This window comes from Ammospiza caudacuta, chromosome 2 (assembly GCF_027887145.1).
Source record: "Ammospiza caudacuta isolate bAmmCau1 chromosome 2, bAmmCau1.pri, whole genome shotgun sequence".
NCBI lineage: Eukaryota > Metazoa > Chordata > Aves > Passeriformes > Passerellidae > Ammospiza > Ammospiza caudacuta.
Genome location: NC_080594.1, coordinates 48,037,794 through 48,055,392, shown reverse-complemented (window position 1 = coordinate 48,055,392; position 17,599 = coordinate 48,037,794). Strand labels below are relative to the sequence as shown.

The following is a 17,599-nucleotide window of genomic DNA, read 5'->3' as shown; positions in this document are numbered from 1 at the left end:
CAGTGCATATCCCCAATCACCCAGTGCAAAACAACAACTAAATAAACTATTTAGTGCACTATAACACACCAGTCCTACACCAGCTCCCCGGCAGCTCACGGCCGAAGGTGCGGCTGCCCGTGGGGCTGGGGCTCACGGAGCACAGGGCGGGCGGCGCGTTCCGTGTGGTGTGATCGATGGCTGTGTGTCCGATGGCTGTGTGTCCGTGCAGCTGTGTGTCTCCCATCAGCTGTGGCTGATTTGGCTCACAGCCAAGCCTTGCCGCAGCCCGGCCTGAAGCAGCAATGGCGCTTTTCCAGTGCCAGCCCCGCGTTCCCTGCACTGCCCGGCTGCAGAGCGAGCAGCTCCCTCCAGGGCGGCGCTGAGCGGGGCTGTCCCACACGGCTGCTCCGCTCCCACGGGGAGTTTTCATCCCTGGAGCGCTGTGCTGCAGGGATGCACCGCCTGGGGTCAGCACCAGCCGAGGCGATGTCGGAAACACAGGCTCTCTGAAAGAGCCACAAACGGGACGGCTCCGCTGTACCTGAGCGGACCCGAAGGAGGCGGCATCGAGTCTGTTCAGACCCCGTTCTAGACTTTCTCATCTCCCGCAGGTGCCCTAGTGCCGGCTCGGGGAGGGGGTAGGCGCAGGGAACAGGATGCCGGCTGGACCTGGCCACATGGAAGCACAGGGGCAGTGTAAATGCACGGAACACCCTTTTCCTGGCCAAGCTGGAGTCAAGGGAATGAACTTCAAGGAACCTTCCAGAACTGTGAAAGGCAGCCCCAGAGACGCTTGGCCGAGCACAATAAGCCAACAGCTTTTTGATGAAGAGTTGAAGTTGCAAATGCTAAACCACTGCCGGCTAGAAATGACTTTTTAAAGACATTTTGAAATGTGGACTAGTTCACATCAAAAACCTCTGCTTAACTCCATAAAAAGCAGAAGTGGTGGCCAGTGGATTAGAAAGTAAATCTCAGGGTTACTTTTAATGCCATCGTTTATACTTTTAATGCCTGTTTGCTTATGGATGGACCGTGCCTCTTGTCACTGTCCTGGCAGCACAACAGGGAGAGAAAGCCCCGAGGCACTGCAGCCCAGAGCAGGACGTGGGGCTGCACAGCCACCCTGCGAGGCCACAGCCCCGGCCATGCAGGAAATTCCCACTCTCCCATCTTTTCAGGTCACTTGAGGAGAAATCATCTCAAGCAGCTGCACTCTTCCTAGTGTTTTCTACCACTTGGTAACTCACTGACTCAGCTTGAGCATCTCTTCTCCTCCTTTTATTTCTCCTTTTTTCTCCCAATACATAAGGATTTTTTGTATGCCCTATCTTTGCATACCATATTGTCCATTCCAAGGGCAAAATATAGGCTGTAGGAAATCTCCACACTCTAGCCTGGACCTGTGAGAAGGGCAAGCACTGCATCTTCCCTGCAGCTTTTTTGGACACAGCCTTTTCAACTTGCCCCCAACTGGGATGTGAATTATGTTTGAACACAGCTGTCTTAAATCCTCTGGAGACCCATAGCCAAAAAAAAAAAAAAAACAAACTCTCAATATTTAGTTTTTGTCTGAGAAGTCACAAACTGCCTACAGAACTTGCCTTTTTCAGTCTCACAACAGCCTGCAGTCCAGATAATGGGAACTCCTGAGAGATGAAGATGTGGTGGTGTGGGAATGATGCAAGGCACACCCTTCTTCCCCCTTCAGACACCACACAAACATGCCACAAAATGTCACAGACTGCTGGCTTGGACCTGACTGCAGTTTAGGGCAGTAGAGGGGAGGGACAGTGTAGAGCCACAGACAAGTTCCTCCACACTCCTGAAAAGGCAGAGGGATGGTTTTGGCCTGACTTTCTCACAAACACGACCCAAGCTAAAGGACCTTTTTACCCACCAGCAACAGATGACACTGCAACCCACCACTCCCTCAAAGCTTGTGAAGTAAAGATCTGTGCCAGCCCCAGACTTTGAGTATGCTTCTAAAGTTTAGAACACAACACAAAGGAAACTGTCAGTTTTGATTTGCTCCTCATTTTTTAGGGGGGAGAGACAGAAGAAACCCACTGACCCCATCTTTTAATAAAGAAAGGAAATGGTTTTAGAAAGCAAATTACCTGTAATCTTTATTTGAACAGGGAAATAAACATGTATTCAACTAATTTGGATGCTATAATTGTGTGTCACTACACAAAATTTCATACTTACACTTTAAAGTGCACCATTAATGGGTAAGGTCCATTTTCCCCCTAGAAATACATTCAATAGCTTATAGAAGAAGGAAAGAAAAATCCACAAAACAAGAGGTGTCAGAAAGAGGTTAAAAATAAGATTTATTTGCAAATAATTTTGACAATAAACTAGTATCTCTGAGATGTGCATTTTGGGGACTACAAGTCAGTTCCTTTGTGTTCTGAGATTTCCATTTGCATGCAGTATGGGATACCTCCAGAATTCAAAATGAACTTCGAAGTGTCCTTTTTTTTGCCTTGCTGTGATGAGTGATTCATTCCACAGGCACACTGTAGGAGAGTCAAAGTCTTTGTAACAAGTTGCTGTCACAGGAAACACACAATGAAACCACCTTGGCTTAGAAAGAAAATTCACTTGGGAGCTGTTCCACATTTGTTTAACACAGTGTTAAGCACTTCAAGATTCCCACAAGAAGTACCTGGTGCTGTATTAAAAAAGCCCAAATAATCCAATGGAAAAAAACCCCCAAAAACCTTAAAACCAAACCAAAAACACAAGACGAGCCCAAAACTCAATAAATATCAACATCTACCCCTAAACTTCACAGGTATACTGAAAACTTATATTTCTTTCTGATACATAAATGCACAACACATCTGGTCATGACCCAGTTGCCCCTCTTGGAAGCTGATGAGCTGTCTCATGTAAAAAACCCCCAAACCTCAAGATTCAATAGTAATAACTGTATATAAATGAGCTCAGGACAAAGGCAATACAAGGTAAGATTTACCTTAAGGTCTGACTGTGTGAGGGCAACCTCCCAGTCACGGTTAGTGTCACAGCAGCAGAAAAAGAAGACAGCAGCAGTCTGAATCAGATTACATCAGAATTGAATTCTGAAACCTCTACACGATTAGGTTTTGAGCAGACCACAATTAGTATACCTTGCATTAGAACCAAGCTGAAAGGTAACAGAAGGAAATAAGGCAACTAAGAGAGGAAATAAAAGAATCTAACCCAATATTTGACACTGGAAAAATATTTTTTCTCTCCTCCATACATATAATAATACAAGAAAAGATGTCCAGGTGGCATTGTTACCAGTTCACACAATTAATGAATGTACTATATCAGCCAAATGTAAACAAAGATGGTTGTATATATATATATATATATGTATATATATATATATAAAAATGCCCAAAAAATCAAAAGTTAATTACTACTGGTGATAACCAGTACACATAAGTATTTATGTAAAGTTGGTGATAATAGCAGTCTTAGAAACATTATTTAATTTGAGCTACTTTAGAAAGACTAAACCTATATTCAGCTGGAAGTTCTTTATCATCAATGCAGACATCTCACCACAGGGGTTTCCCTACACCTTCTGGAGAACCTAGTCCATTTTTATGAAACATATCCACTTGGTCATTTTGCATCAGCCATTACTGAAATGATCCTGTGAGCAAGGCCCAGAATCAAGTAATTTCTTCAAGCTGAACACTCTAGCTAATGTCAGACTGCCTCCTGCACAAGCTCAATTTGTGCAGGAGGAATAAAGATTTCAGAACAAATCTGATGTTGACAAACATTGCCCTGTTCAATCCCAACTCAGCTATATTCAGAGAACAATAAGAGTTTGTGATGTGTAAATTGTAATTCCACCGGGCATGTTCTCCCATTACACAGTTCCAAGGACTCATTCTTCTAAGCCTGGTCTACCACAGTATTTGTGGTATAGTCAAATGTAAATATTATTGAGGTTTACTGACATCTTATTTGGGCCAGGGTTAAGCTGCAGGTGCCAACATCCTGCGTCAGCCTGTCCTGGTTTCAGCTGGGGGAGAGCTGATTTTCATCCCAGTAGCTGGTACAGTGCTGCTTTGGATGCAGAATCAGAATAATGTTGATAACACACTGGTGTTTTAATGTAAACACAGCTTAGCCACAACTCAGTCAAAGCCTTTTGAGACTCTCACCTCCCCTCGTGGGGGTACACAAAGCCAGAACTGCTGACCCCAAGTGACCACTGGGAGGTCCCACAGTCTATGGTGTCATGCTCAAAATATCAGCTGGGGCAAAAGCTGGCTGGGGACACTGCCTAGAAACTGGCTGGGCATCAGTCATCAGGTGGTGGGCAATCGTGCTGTGCCTCACTAGATTTATGTGTTTTATTTGTCATCATTACTGTTGTTTTCCTTTCTGTTTCTGTCCTATTGAACTGTCTTTATCTCCACATATCAATGTTACTGTTTTCCCTCCAAGTCTATCCCCTCCATCCCATTTGGAAGGGGGAGGTTGAGCAGTGGTGGGGGGCAAGTGAATGGCTGTGTGGCATTTAGCTGCCTGCTGGGTTAAACCATAACACAGCTCCTAGAACTCATGGATTCAGCAGTATTTTCACAAGACAACATTTGCCACATCTCATTAAGATTCCAAAGTCTGAAAATTCCTATCCTGAAAATCTACTGTTTGCGGAGGAAGTACCATATTTACCAAGAATTTAACTAGTTCTGAGCACACCATCTTTCATGGCAACACTTCAAAAAGACCCCATACAGTCCTACAAGTTCATTTCTCTTACACATTCAGGTCTGACAGCTAGAAATGCTCAGAGTTTGTTTTAGGAGAAGTCCTGTACAAGTGATCCAGTTTTTAAATGTCATTAAATGTTTTGGCAGAATAATGTTATATGAAATCTCTAATACATTTGCTAATGTTTATAATACAATGATTACTTATAAGAAGTATTATTGCATTTTAAGCGTAAAAATATAAGAGGTTCTATAAAGAAAATTAAAATACCATTAATCTAATATTGATATTCATATAAAATAACTCACAATTATGTAAGTTTCCATATTTAATTACACATTTAAAAATAAGTTATAAAAATAGTTAAGCTTCTTTAAAACCCCTAGGATATTTTCTTTTAGGAGTTTTTACTCATATCTACTGATTGTCTAGCATCAGCCACAGCTTCTGGTACTCGAACAGTCATATCATTCATTGATTTCTTCAAGCAGATTTGGCAGCCTAAACGTGATCTGTGGGGAAACAGGACATCATTGTTAGTTCTAGCCCACCAGCAATCTAACAGCATTTACCCCCTTACATCTCCAACACTCAGCCACCCCAACAGACCATGGACTAGGAACAGCCACTCTTGTGCAGGGCCTTAGTCCAGCACAGAGTGAACCACGTGCATCAGCACAAGGATCTGTGTGGCAATAGCCAGGATTTATGGCCAGAAGAGAGCTCAGCACACTGGAAAGTCCCACAGCTGAGTACTTCCTGCTCACTGAGACAATGCAGGGGATGGGTGACCCTTCCCTTTTCAGTGGGTCACTAACAGGTCAGTCCAGTGCAGGGAGTGATGCTTGATCTCCCAAGGGACATCTGGCACCTCTGAAGAGATAAAGGCAATGACTCTGAATGAAAGCCTCAGAAAAAACAAAGCCTAGCCCCTCCATCCAGAATTCAATGTTCTTAAACTAAAAAACTCAAGATTAGGGGTAAGCCAGAAAAGTAAGAGTGAAAAGACAAGAAACAGGAAGGAGAAGGATAAAACACTCAACACACCAGAGGAGATGTCATCCTTCATTTCTATACCTATCATTCAGCACAAGAAAACCAGATGTTGCTCATGAGCAATTAAAACCAGATTCAATACTACAACAAAACTCTGCAGACATCACAAGCTGCTTTTATTGCTGGGATAACTTTAATTCGATGTCCATGTGTCCGAATTTAAGTACAGAATACTAAAGACATCAGCAAGGATGGGCAATGTTCTGGAGTACCACAGACACTAACTAGCTGACAGCCTGTTTCAAGACTGTAAAGTTCTCACTCTTTTCTCCACCTCTCCATATGCATTTATTTGCATTTGTCTTTTAACTCCAAATGTCATTTCCTATTGTTCAAGAGCATAAAATCCTCCTGCATGTTTTCACAGGCAGGTGACATTACCACAGCACAGTAAACAACCTTTACTCCTCACTGTGTTTTCCTAAGTCTTCCAGAAGGATGCTCACACTAATTAAAACCTAGCACCCATCACTTTTACATCATGCTGTTGATCATATACTCTTACCAGGCATAATACTTCTTATTAAAAGATTGGGGGGGGGAGGGTGGTTTAACCAATTACTTAGCCTTTACAGGGCTTTTGCTCTTATGCTGTTGCACCTCAAAATTTAGTGAACAATCTCTAGACCTAAGTAAACTACATGAACTGCAGATCTTTCTTCATTTCAATAAGTTATATGAATAATGTAAGTAATTTTTCATTTTTTAATTGGTATGAGTAACACTATATCTGTGGACACATTAGTTTGAAAGAAGGTCACAGAATACACCAGGACACCCCCTGCAAAGAAGCCTTCCAGTATGCGGACAGCCCATAAAACCTCTAGAGAAAAAAGCCAAGTTTCTTTTGCATTATGTTATCTTTTTCTATTTTACGTTCACCTTCTACATCACCCATTGGCTCAGCACGTAGACAAAGTTTCCTGTTGCTGATAGGTTAGAAACAAAAGTATTTGCCTACTTTTTGCAAGCTGTTTCTCATCTTATTTTTTGCTTTAGTATTTTAACTTGCCAGGGTTTGCAGTCCCCTATCTTACTACTTTCTACTGTTCCACAGTTGATCAAAAGAATTTCATTTTAACCAATTAATCCTTCATTTTCAAAAACATGAACTTTCATGGCAGTTGCTGGCTGAAACTTTCCCAGATAAAGAGTCACTGACAAGAATAAGCTGCTGTGCTTATACCTGTGACAGAACAGAGAAGTACATCTCCATGACACAAATTTACATCAGCACAGGAGTCCAGGTAACGTGCACCAAATACCAACCACTTAGAGCTCCACCTTTCAGAAGAGTCATCCCCTCACATAAATGGAAGGTCCCTGGCCATAGGAAGAACATGTGATGCTAGGAAAACCTAATAGAAGTACCAAACACCTTCAGAGGGTGTAAAACTTCATTTCATATGAAGTACTTAGAGGAGAAAATAGAAACATTTAAACAGAGAGCTCTGGTTTTCTACTGTTTTCCAATTCCTCAGTAAAATCTCCTTGCTTTAAACATTTACTTAAAAGGTAGCCAAAGAAAAGTTTTAATTAATCATATGCCTTCAGAGCTATTCAGGAATTATTTTGGCCCTGAACCTAAAAGTTACTCTTTTTATTATGGTAGGTGGCAGGCTTAATAGGCTTATGTTTTTTTTTTTTTTTTCAAAAGTGAAAATGGGTTTTTGTGAGACAGGAAAAATGATAAAACAAAAGAAGCTACAAGTTTCTCATAGCTTGACTTCTTTGCCCTTCCAACTTCACATAAATGCTCAAATTTGGCTTGAGAAAGTGTCATGTAGAAATAAATGATGAGTATAGGATTCCTTTTACTGATATAAGGAGACAGATCAGTTAATTCAGAGTACTTCTTTGCAGAGACAAACTCTATGCTATATAGACCAGGTATAAAGCCTCTGACATCATTGGAAAGATTCTCAAAAACTTCAACAAGCAGTTCTGTTGAAACACGAAGGAATGGGCTTATGAAACCTCAAAAGGCACAGCTGCCTACTGTTTGTGTGAGCATGTTCTGTGGTAAAGGCACTTGTGCACCAGCAAGTATAAGAGACCACCAGGAATGGGTGGGTCTGTGATGAGGATTAACACCCTAACTACAAGATGTGTGATGGTGGGGGTGATGCAGAACAGAGGCTTACTTTGGAGCACCACTAGTCTAATCCTAATGCCTCTGAGCAGTCAGAGCACACTTCAGGATCAGTTTCTCCCAAAAGGGAATGTGGCTTGTGTGCACAAGGATCACTATGATAGGAGTCAAGGCATAACAAGTATGTTCACTGACATCTCTACGCTGTTTGTCCTAGAGAAGGCTTGGAGGAAGGATCTTCGCAAACCTGGGTACATAAATACCACAGAGGTTGGATAAGGTGGGGTCTCCATCCTTGGATATATTCAAAAGCTGTCTGGACATGGTGTTGGGCATCAGATCTAGGTGATCCTGCTTGAGCAGTGGGTTGGACCAGTTGACCTCAAGAGGTCCCCTCCAATCTCAACGTTCTGTGACTCTGAAAAGAAGATCTGACCAAAACCTAAAACACTGACATAAACACATTAATAAAATACATTAACTAGCTACAGACTAACAATGGAGAGGAAATAGAGAGAATAAGAAAATCCACACACAGGACAGCAGTGGCAAAGCTTTCATGGAAGGAACTGGGTTTCCAGTCATACTTTAGCACTAACATTTCTGCACCAGACCCCTCTGAAGACCAAGTACTGACACTTTTCAGTCACAAAAACAACGCTGACATTTTTTAATACTAATTAAGACAAACAAGATATAAACTTGGCAGTCCCATTTGTGTAACAAAATCCATCTATTCATTAAAAGCTGGTTAAGGTGCTCCAAGAACATTGGATTGCCCCATCTGCAAACCTTTCTTCCCATTCTCTGAAGTAGTAATGTAGGGAAGTGTTATGTCGCCTTACGTTTCTGTGAGGCCATAAGCCAGGTCCAGCATGTCCATCTCTTCATCAGTAATTGCATCTAGTTTCTCAAATATGTGGTCTTCAAATATTAAATGACAAGTTGAACAGGCTAGTGTTCCTTCACATGCACCTAAAGAAAAATAAATCAAGATAATAGAAAACCCAGTTTCAAATTGCAGCTGAATTTCAGAAGAAATACTACTTGTGTTTATTTCATACAAGAAGTCTCAGTTGATTAGCAAAATTAATGTTCTGTATGTTCCCATATTCATATACCTACTCTGCATTCAACTATTAATAGCATTTCTACAGTTACTATAGCAGTAAGATTTACTTAAATGCTAAGTAATTACTTTAAAAATGCTATGTAATCAGTTAAAATATGCTATCTAATCAGTTAAAATACTTAACTAATTTCCTTCCCATTATTTAAAGAATAGCTTTCTACTATAAGAATGCAAAAACAGACAATGCTGTCAATCAACACTACTTCATTTGTTTCCAATGCTGATCCTTCTTATCTCTCTCTTTCCCAAGGTTTTGAGAAGGTTTTCTCCAGAAGTTCAACAGCAGACACCTGCTACACAAGAACAATTCCTTAGAAGTACAGGGAGGAGGGATTTTATGCTTATTTCTTCTCACTTAAAGAGAACAGTAAATGAGAACAACAAAGGTAGTCAGGCTAGAAAGAGATGGCCTATGGATGGATTATGAAGTGCTCCAGTAGGAGTCAAGGACCTAACAAGTTGCTGGGGCAGAGCAGCACAAGCACCAACTCCACCTACCTGCTACAGCAATTAGGTCACCACAGCACAGCACAAGTTTGAACTGCAACAAATTTGTCTCTGTCACTGTACTGGTCTGTGTCTTGGGCTGGCACCAAGTTGAAAAAGAAATATGCAATTTCAGGAAGAGTGGGACAGCTAAATACTGTGGAGATTACAAACCTCGGGCTCTGATTTAAATTCATAGAAGAGAATCAGATAACACAGCCAATCTTCACTTGTTTACTTATTTCTACGGAGAGCAGGACAAAATCTACTGTGACCACATCACCTCTGTAATCATGGAAATAAGAGAAGCAAGGCTGTATGTATAACCACTGCTATGAAAAGAAATAGTGGAATTCATCACTAGACCTTGAGAACCACACAGAAAGCATCATGCTGCTACAGAACCAAAAGCATGTATTCAAGGTGAGCATGACACTGTAATACAACATTTGATTTTTAAATTATATCATGTCTTCAAATACATGAAAAAGCAGAGCTTAATTAAAATGTCAAACAAAATTTGTCCTATCAGCAGCTTAAGGATCATTTATGTTGGGGAAGTGAGGGAAGGGGTGAGGGGGGAAGGAAAGAACACTGACCAGTCTCTTTGAACAGTGGAAAGTCTTTCCACAAACATAAAGCCATAAAACTGGCAACAAATTGAGTGCAGCTGAAGCTTTCAACAGATCTGTAAGCCTTTATACAAAGATAAATCTATTATTGTTAATGCACATGGGATGCCCCCTAGTGACAGAAGCAAATAAGCAGGATTTTCCCTTATTACTTTGTTCTTAAACACAGAACATACATTTTTGCTACATTATTTCTCTGCCCTAGTACAATGTTTCATTAGCAAGCAGTTATTGAAAAGGGACTAGCTCGCATTATAATTAAAGACTGTAACACTATTCTGAATTTTCAGTTTGACTTCCTTTTATTGACAGCATTGCCTTTTGCCACTTTACCACAATACTCTAACACAGCTGATATTGACAAGAGAACACTTACTGTAGAATGCAAGCAGACCAGCCATAAACCTAAATGAGTAATAAGTGATACATAAAGCCAGTTGCATTACAGATTTTTGAGACAGTTTTTCTTCCCCAGACATATGCAACTCCAGACATAAACGATATCTCGATATTAAGTATAAAATTTTAATCCTACCAAAGATTTTATCACTAGCAGTAAAATTTATTTGCACTTAACTAAAACACACATCAAATTTAAACTGTGCTACAATATTCTGCTGCCTTTTTTTTTCCTACCAATTGCTCCACATTACGCATTCAGTTCTGAAAATTGTACTGCGACTTTCTGCTTTAGATCTATTAATTTTTCAGCTCATGTTCATATAAATACCTTCCCAAGGTATTTCATTGCAATTACCTAATACCTTTGAGCAATGTGGTCTTGTAGTTTGAGCAACAAGGGCAGGTGGAAGATGCCCATGACAGGGCGGTTTGGAACTGAACAATCTTCAAGGTCCCTTAAAGCCCAAACCATCCTATGAGTCTAACTATGGAAAGTGAAAAATTCTGAAGAAATAGAGAGAAGTTGTAACTTCATCCTGTTTTGATTTTAAACAGAACTTGTACCAAGTTAGAATTCCATAAGGTCTCCTTTACTCCAGTTCTTTAATAAGAATTAAACTCCTTGCTCTTCCCTGCTAACTGACATGGATTTGGCTGTTTCTTTCACTTTGCACTTCTCTGCTACAGATATGGAGGTGCTACAAAAAGCCTGATAATAAATTGAGACAGTCTGGCACTACAGAAGTAACCAGACACTTAGAAATGCACCATGTCTGTGTTGCCTCCAGAACAGAACCTTTGAGCTCAGAACAGGTCTGCAGGTGGCAACTTTCAGACTCCGCTTTGACAGCACTCTGGGCATATTCTCTGTTTTAGTACTCAAGCCCAGATCACCTCAAGTACTTTTTAAAACTTGAACCAAAATATTCTATGCATCTGTAGGACAAAAAAAAGGGGAGAAAACCCAAGTGAAGTACAGCTAGGTTTTATATATAAAATATTCATTTACAGTGGGACTCAATGATGTTGAGGGTCTTTTGCAATCTAAATTATACTGTAAATATTTATGCATAAAGAGAAAATTTCTAGACACTGAATAAAATACTCAGTGAATCTACTTACCAAAACCATCTATGTCTAGATTATTGTCAACAACAACATCCAGCAGTGAATCCCCAGGTTTTCCCTTAGCTGTCAGTTTGTCACCGTCACGGTTTATGAAGTGAACAGTTATTTTATCTTCTGAGCTGAAAAATAAAATTATATAATATAATTAAAGAATGCTAGAATTTTTTAGCACTTTAGAATTGCTTGACTACTACTTAAATAATAGCTGATACTACTACTACCAACTCCAAGAAAAGAGAAATCAAAGTTATTGGCTTTTAAAAGCTTTAACATGTACAGGCTTTTACTGTTGTACATTGAACAAAGACCATGAAAAATAAAAAAAAAAACAACCTTGGTGTTTGTTTTGTCACTACAAGCCATATGGGATCCAGATGTTTTGCCTTTCACCAAAGACAAACAGTTTATTTTAGGCACAATATTTGTATTTTTAACAAATAACTGAGCTTATTTTAAATGTTTCTCTCACCACCTTTCTGTGAACTCTTGCTTAGGATTTATGAATTTTCTGTTGCTCTCATAATTATAATTTAAAATAAATTCTACATTTTCCCATTTCTGCTTAGTGTCTAAGACAGTTTGCTTTATTAATTCCAAAATTTAATCATTCTCTCTTCCCATAAATGGCAATAGTCCAATAACATTGTGCTGTTTTTAGGCACAGATTCTCTGAGGAGTTCATCTTCTAAATATTAATTCTAGTGAAGTACAAGGTTTTTGCACTGGTTTCAGGGAAAGAAGGTTTTGCATTTTTTGCCTTTTCTTTCCAGACAATTATTTATTTAATACAAAATTCAGTCTGCTCAAAAATGGCTTAAGATTAGAGCTTTTAACATTAAAAAAAATTTTTTTTGCATTCCATATTATTTTATTTCACACACAAATTAAAGGAAAGCTTTAAATATACTAATAACAAACAGTATGTTCAATTTTAAATAGATTATTTTCTTTCCTACAGTAAGTAACCAAAACAAAAACTTGTTGGATAGACAGTGAAGAAATCTACCAAGAGATGACATAAAAATAGAACAACTAAAAAGCCAATTAAAAAAATTATGTTTCCATCTGAAATCCATGTTTAAGAACCACATGTTTTATATTACCCACACTCTTCTTAACTGTGGGACTTGAGTGATTTATGACATAAGACAAGTCAAAAATCAAGTCATCCCCTGGAAAACTCTAACCTGTATATCTGAATATTAAAGAAAAATTTTGAAAATGGCCATGCTAAAAAATCAGTGAACAAATTATTTTTGTAACTGGCTGTAAAAGAATGTGTTTTTAGTAATCTGGGTCCTGGCTTGTTATGAAACAACAACAAATGTTTGTTGCTACAGACTTCATGCACTTCCCACAACTCTTAAGTTCCATTGGCACCAGTGTGCTCTGTGATTATTTATTATGATGTCATGTTCAATTCTTCTCCTATCACCCCTCAGTCCACCCTCCAGAAGGCAGCCACAAGCCACTATTAACTATAAATTCATTCCAAAACTATAATTGATAATGAAGGCTTGACCTTGCTGACCTGCAGAACACAATTGAAGCACATGCTATAAAAAAATTCAGAAATTTTAAAGATATATCTTTACAAAATATGATTTATGTTGCACTGTCACCTGTGATATCCAAGGGCCACCACCAAACCATTCTGTGGGGGTTTAAGAAAGCACTCTGCTTTTCATTTTGCTCCTCGGCTATGTTAACACCTCCCACAGCAGAACCAAGGAAACAAGCACCCACTCAGACAAACAAGTACAAAATTCCCCACCTCCTCTGGGAGTTTAGCACAGATGGGTTTAGACTGCATCTGGAAAGGTACAGATCCACATTCTGAGAGCCTAAGCTAACGTCTGACAGTGTAATTCTAGACTGCCTCAAAAAACCCTTCCAGAGCTCAAAGTTCACTCTCCTTTGCTGAAATATTGCCATCAACATGACAAAAGTAATGCTGACAGGAGACAAAATGTAATATGCACTTGCATTTCTGGGTATGCTCTGTCCAAGTTATAGACATGGCAAGTACTAAATATTTATTCCAATATCCTAAACATGTGCTTTATTATAAGATTAGGCACTTACAAGTACCATGGACCAAACAGTAAAATGTCTGGGCATCCATTAGATCCCTGCAACTTTTGTAAATGACAAGTGAACTCCCTCCCAGTTTTCAAAACACACTTGAAACTGGCTTCATCTGTGGTTACACTTGAATCTGATAGAACACCACAGTGCCAGGAGAGGAACAGTCCCGCCCCCGCTCCTTTGTTCCTCGTCTCTCCAGCGCTCACACTGTCCTGCAGTAACCTCCGTTTGGGAATGCACTGGCGGAAAGCCAAGGTCAATAACCCCACAGATGTCAGAACCAGCAGTCAGATCTGACCCTCGCATGAAATTTACACCAGTTTACAATGGCTGTGTTACTGCAACTTTAGGCTGCAATGACACAATCTGGGTTTCATGATCAGATTAAATCAATCTCTTTACAGTATAAAAATGTGGGTTTGTGTGATCCCCACTCCAAATCACCCTGCCATCGTCCTTACACCAGTATTACCACAAGTCAACTCCTTTTGCTCATGTGGATGAAAATCAACCACAAAAACAAAGAAGCAGCAGTGGGATCCCCTGGTCAATAGGGGCCATCTGATATCTGCTTCAGCCAGCTGGGACCTGCGCTGCGGCTGTGTGTGGCATGCAGCAAGGCGACAGACAGAAGGACCACCACCGGGTCACTGACTTGGTAAAAACTGACACAGACCTTAATCTTTTGACAGGACCTAATCCACCCTGATTTGTAACTGTAACTAAAACTTATTTATTTGTGCAAAGTTAGATATAGCCTTCTCAAGTCTTTCAGTAGATCTGGTTTTTTGCTATAGCCACCTTCTATCACTCTTCTATCATATACCACTCCTCTATCACTTAGCCAAAATATTCAAAACATCTCTGGCGCTTTATTTGGTGGAAATACTTTCAGAAGTGTACGCATGCAATAATCAGACTAGTGAGACATTCAAAACACACACTGAGCCAATCTTCTCAATGACTGGGGGATACCATTAAAAATATAAAAATCTCACCCACATGAAACAATATTTAGGCTTGATAAATTTCAAATAACATGGGGTTGTCCACTCAGACATTGTTTGCATCATGATAAACAACTATTCAAATACCCACATGCTGCGAACCAGTCACAGGCAATCAACACGAAACACGAGCCAGGCCCATGCAAGCATGAACAGCCTCAGGATTATCAGGAAAAACACAATTTATTTTGTGTATCCACATGAAGCATAAATATCCCAATCCATGCTCAGATAAATGCTTTTCACCAGATGTAAAATATGATTAATTTCTTCACATGGTTGCCACCGTCCTATCAACATTTTCTATCAAGTTTGACAAGGATACCCTAAATCAGGCATACTGCAAAGGCACAGAGGAGCACCAGAGAGCTGTAAATGCTGTTTGCTGCTCCTCTCATGCAAATAACAGTAAATACTACAAAAGTCTCAAGAGCTACTTCTTACCCCTTAAAAGAATTAGCCTTTTGAATGTTCAGCTATTAATTCCAAGTTATGAATCACCTCTTACATTCCTCCAAACAAAACATAACTTTAATCTGGTATTGCACATGGTAAAACCAGCTCTGTTATTCTTAGATCTTTTAATAAACAGCAAATCCAACAGCCCTAATTGCCTGAGGAGTTCCATTAATTAAACTATTATACAGGCCTCAATCAACAGAAGTTGTAAATCTGAACTAATCTTTAAAGCATGCAAGTATTATGCTGTGCACCAAAAACATTGCACAGATAACCAGACTGGTATAAAAAGAATTCTGAAATAACTACTGTTCACCATGAAATTAAAAGGAAGGATAAGGATAAAAAAGGAGCAAGAGAAAGGAGGAACTGTAAATGAAAACACAATGCCTGATGCTCCACTGAAACCCTTGGAAACCTCTGCTCACAGGAACCACCCCAGGTAATGTTTTGTACAGTGATGTCTTCATCTTCTAGACACAAATATAGCTAATTTCACACATACAAACAATGATGCATGTTTTTTACTGAAATAACACTGGTGGATTATAAAAAGGTCAGGAACTGGGTCTCAAATATGGTGCCCAGAGAAAGTAACTTATGCATAAATGGAGAAAACAACAATATACAAGAACTTTCCTTTTCTCCCAACTCACTCAGTCAGGTTATGATACTGAGTATATAAACAACATTGGAAATACTTGTTTGCATAAGTTTTTTTGCTGGTGTGCTTGCAAAATGAATGTAAATAAATGCCATTCTGTATTCAGCCTGTTTGTGAAAGACATGAGGGGATTACAGGTCTTACATTACTATTAGGTAAGGAAACTCCTTCCCTTTATAGGATTCTTTTTCAATTATTTTAATACCTTTTAAAAAAACTTGTGAACATGTCACATCTTTAATTTTTGTAATTAAAAACTGCAAATTAGGGACCACAAAATCAACTGATCATCAGCAGGATCCCTCAGAGAGATCTGACTAGCACTTACTCATCTCATATGGCAGGCTAGAAAAGTTAAGTCTCTCTCTCTCTCCACATTAAAAGTATCTGCTGCAACAAAGTCAAAGATCACCTGCAAAAGAGTTCAAAAGCAAACTATTGAGACAGCTTTGATGTCGAGGGCGCTTAATCTCAATCTTCTGGAAACAGGCCAGGCTACACCCCTGATGCTGGGCTGCTGATTGTGAGTCCTGTTCCAAGTCTAGGAAACTTCTCTGGCAACCAAGTACATCAGGTTTTAAAACCTCTGCTTTTTAAATACTGAAAGTTAGCTGTAGACCTGACTGATCTTTGAATATACAAACAAGCCAGAGGGCAGTGCATAAACAATCTGTAACTACCTGTAATAAGCATCAAAACTACAGCCGTGGACTGTGTAATATTACATGTCCACAGATGTAAGGCATTCTGAAATACCTACTCATACACACTGGTGGGGAGAGGAGGAGCTCTGCACATTTAGAATGGACCACAGAATCAATTATGTTGGAAAAGACCTCTGAGATCATCAAGGCCAAGCTATTACCAGATATGACCATGTCACCTAAATCATGGCACTAAGTGTCACACACCATCCTTCCACGAAGAAGGTTGCAAAAGGGCTCTTCAGCACAGAAAAACTATACCAAAGGCAGAAGACACTCTAAGTATTAGGATTGCTCTGATATGTGCTGTACTTCTACCACAAGCCCAGCCACACTTTCACAGGAAAAAAAAAAAACCCTAACAAAACCAAACAACAGAAAAAAAGGAAAACGAGCGCAACTTCAGTAAGGTCATAACCTCTCAGAAAACCAGTGTAAGCACCAGGCACGCTGGTTTAGTGTTCCATAACGCTGCAAGCCATGCCAACGTGGTTCCAGGTCACACCGACCCCGAGCCTCACCCGCGCCGGGGCCGGTGCGGGGCCTCGCCGGAGCCAACCCGCAGCGCGGGCACAGCCCTGCGGGGCACAGCTCGGTGGAGGGGCCCGAGAGCGCTTCGGTGCCACCGCCAAGCACCCGGAGAGGGGCGGAGGGGCCGGAACGGTCAGGGGCACGGCGGGAAGGTCACCCCGCGCCGGCCGGTGCCACGAGCAGCCGCTGGCCCCGGCTGCCCGCAGCGCCGAGACCCGGCCCAGCTTCTCCGGGCAGCCGCGCCGGGGACCCCGCCTGGCACTTCACTGCCGTGACCCCCTTACCTGAGCACCGCCCGGGCAGACAGGCTGAACGGCCGCGCTGCCCTCCCGGCAGCGGCAGCACCGCTGCAGCCCGGCCTCGGCCCGGCTGCCGGCGAGGTGGAGGAGAAGAGCCAGCGGCGGGAAGAAGCGGCGGCGGCCCGGAAGAGCCGCACCGGCCCTGGGGCGGCCATCGCGGCGGGACGGGAGCGCTGAGCTCGGCGGGGCGGGGCGGGGGCAAA

At 41.0% G+C, this 17,599-nt stretch overlaps 1 protein-coding gene across 3 annotated transcripts; it reads right to left on the bottom strand.

The window, feature by feature from the left end:
• Positions 1–2,176: 2,176 nt before the first annotated feature.
• FDX1 (ferredoxin 1) lies at positions 2,177–17,599 on the bottom strand. 3 transcript variants are annotated; one of them, XR_009275992.1, is made up of 5 exons: positions 17,382–17,599; positions 11,639–11,763; positions 8,710–8,839; positions 2,969–5,228; positions 2,177–2,540 (listed from the first exon to the last, which is right to left on the bottom strand). XR_009275992.1 is itself a non-coding variant. In XM_058824663.1 (4 exons), the coding sequence occupies exons 1-4, from the start codon at positions 17,549–17,551 to the stop codon at positions 5,114–5,116; spliced, it is 540 nt and encodes a 179-aa protein (XP_058680646.1). In that variant the 5' UTR covers positions 17,552–17,599; the 3' UTR covers positions 2,177–5,113. The 3 variants fall into 3 exon arrangements, 1 of the variants encoding a protein (XP_058680646.1); XR_009275993.1 differs by having other exon boundaries at positions 2,177–2,507; XM_058824663.1 differs by having other exon boundaries at positions 2,177–5,228.